This window comes from Sphaeramia orbicularis, chromosome 8 (genome assembly GCF_902148855.1).
Source record: "Sphaeramia orbicularis chromosome 8, fSphaOr1.1, whole genome shotgun sequence".
NCBI classification, from domain to species: domain Eukaryota; kingdom Metazoa; phylum Chordata; class Actinopteri; order Kurtiformes; family Apogonidae; genus Sphaeramia; species Sphaeramia orbicularis.
This window is the reverse complement of record NC_043964.1, coordinates 55410951-55413450: the sequence shown is the minus strand read 5'-3', so window position 1 is coordinate 55413450 and position 2500 is coordinate 55410951. Positions and strand designations below refer to the sequence as shown.

At 50.9% G+C, this 2500-nt stretch overlaps 1 protein-coding gene across 1 annotated transcript in view; it reads right to left on the bottom strand.

The window, feature by feature from the left end:
• Positions 1–2226: 2226 nt before the first annotated feature.
• The window catches only part of LOC115424901 (CD276 antigen-like), a 16673-nt gene continuing 16399 nt past the window's right edge, over positions 2227–2500 (bottom strand). Inside the window, exon 6 of the mRNA XM_030142294.1 lies at positions 2227–2500. This exon is cut by the window's right edge and continues 160 nt beyond it. Within this exon, the coding sequence (XP_029998154.1) occupies positions 2227–2500 (274 nt within the window).

Genomic DNA, 2500 nt, shown 5'->3' with positions numbered 1-2500 from the left:
CCACACTGTAGGACCATACACCAGAGGATGCACCACACTGTAGGACCAAACACCAGAGGACGCACCACACTGTAGGACCAAACACCAGAGGACGCACCACACTGTAGGACCATGCACCAGAGGATGCACCACACTGTAGGACCATACACCAGAGGATGCACCACACTGTAGACCATACACCAGAGGATGCACCACACTGTAGGACCATACACCAGAGGATGCACCACACTGTAGGACCAAACACCAGAGGACGCACCACACTGTAGGACCAAACACCAGAGGACGCACCACACTGTAGGACCAAACACCAGAGGATGCACCACACTGTAGGACCATACACCAGAGGACGCACCACACTGTAGGACCAAACACCAGAGGACGCACCACACTGTAGGACCAAACACCAGAGGACGCACCACACTGTAGGACCATGCACCAGAGGACGCACCACACTGTAGGACCATCCACCAGAGGATGCACCACACTGTAGACCATACACCAGAGGATGCACCACACTGTAGGACCATCCACCAGAGGATGCACCACACTGTAGACCATACACCAGAGGATGCACCACACTGTAGGACCATCCACCAGAGAACGCACCACACTGTAGGACCATACACCAGAGAACGCACCACACTGTAGGACCATACACCAGAGGATGCACCACACTGTAGACCATACACCAGAGGATGCACCACACTGTAGACCATACACCAGAGGATGCACCACACTGTAGGACCACACACCAGAGGACGTACCACACTGTAGGACCATCCACCAGAGAACGCACCACACTGTAGGACCATCCACCAGAGGATGCACCACACTGTAGACCATACACCAGAGGATGCACCACACTGTAGACCATACACCAGAGGATGCACCACACTGTAGGACCACACACCAGAGGACGTACCACACTGTAGACCATACACCAGAGGATGCACCACACTGTAGGACCATCCACCAGAGGATGCACCACACTGTAGACCATACACCAGAGGATGCACCACACTGTAGGACCACACACCAGAGGATGTACCACACTGTAGGACCATACACCAGAGAACGCACCACACTGTAGGACCATACACCAGAGGATGCACCACACTGTAGACCATACACCAGAGGATGCACCACACTGTAGGACCATCCACCAGAGGATGCACCACACTGTAGACCGTACACCAGAGGATGCACACACTGTAGGACCACACACCAGAGGATGTACCACACTGTAGGACCATACACCAGAGAACGCACCACACTGTAGGACCATACACCAGAGGATGCACCACACTGTAGACCATACACCAGAGGATGCACCACACAGTGTTGGATCCGGAAATACAACGTTAAAATACCAAGGAATCCGAAGTGCATAGACGATTGTGTATTGGTGTGAGTCACCAAACGGTAGTGCTAAACAAAAACCAACGAGCTGCTTCGGTAATATGTGCCATTATCTGTGAGGAATGAAAAAGAAAAGACGACCACGTGTTTGGTGCAGGAGTTGTTTATCCGGATGTGGACAGTATGGGCTGTCAGTCCTACAGCGAAGAGAACTAGAGGGAAGATGCAACAGCTAAACTGCACTAGGCCAGTATCCAGCTACTGTTAGCTTGTACGCTACTGTACGCTTCTGTGTTCGTGCATGCACAGTGTGAGAATGTGAGGCCCATGGGCTCATGGCAGTGCTTTGACAGTGCCATACCCTCACCAGGAGCGAGCAGGATTTCAAACAGCTCCGTCTTCCTTGTGAACACACGATTGCTGGTGGTGAGGTGTTCCTGTCTTCTCCTTAGCCCATGTCCACGGCACCAAACAGCACACACCATCAGAGGCACATCTGGACGCAGCCCAGAAAGAGAAGCACGACAGAAACGGTCTCTAAAATCACACAGTGTATGGACGCCTTTAGTAAATCAGGCCCATGGTGTCCAGCTGAAAGGACAGTTTTGCAACTCCATAAAAAATAGGTTAAAAAAAATGTCAATCACAGTTTTTTCAATGCCTAGAAGAATAAAAACACTTAGAAAAAAAAAAAAAGCGAAGTCTGTCATAATTCATGCATGAAAGGGTTGAAAGGCTCTTCGATAACAGGTACATGTTGCATAAACCCTTTGGGTGCATGAGCAGAGGAGTGAATCAGCTCTGACTGAAATGTTCCCAGTGCAGTTCAGCCGTGACGGCCTCGCTGCTCCTCCAGCTTGGACAAGGCTAGTAATTTTGGCAGATGTTGTCATCCTCTCCGTATATGTCCAAAGCCTCGTTATCCATTGGCTGCAGCACGCATACGTCCTCCTCTTCTCCATATACATCCAGTTCATCTTCATCCACCTGCGGCTGCACGTTGACATAATCCTCCTCACTATCACTTGAACGGCTCTGGAACTGTTTGATGGCTTCATACTCTTCTTCTACGTCCTGGACGGTGGCGTAGATCTCCTGGTTTGCGTCATAATCCCAAATGTGACGGTCGTGTCCCTCGTCT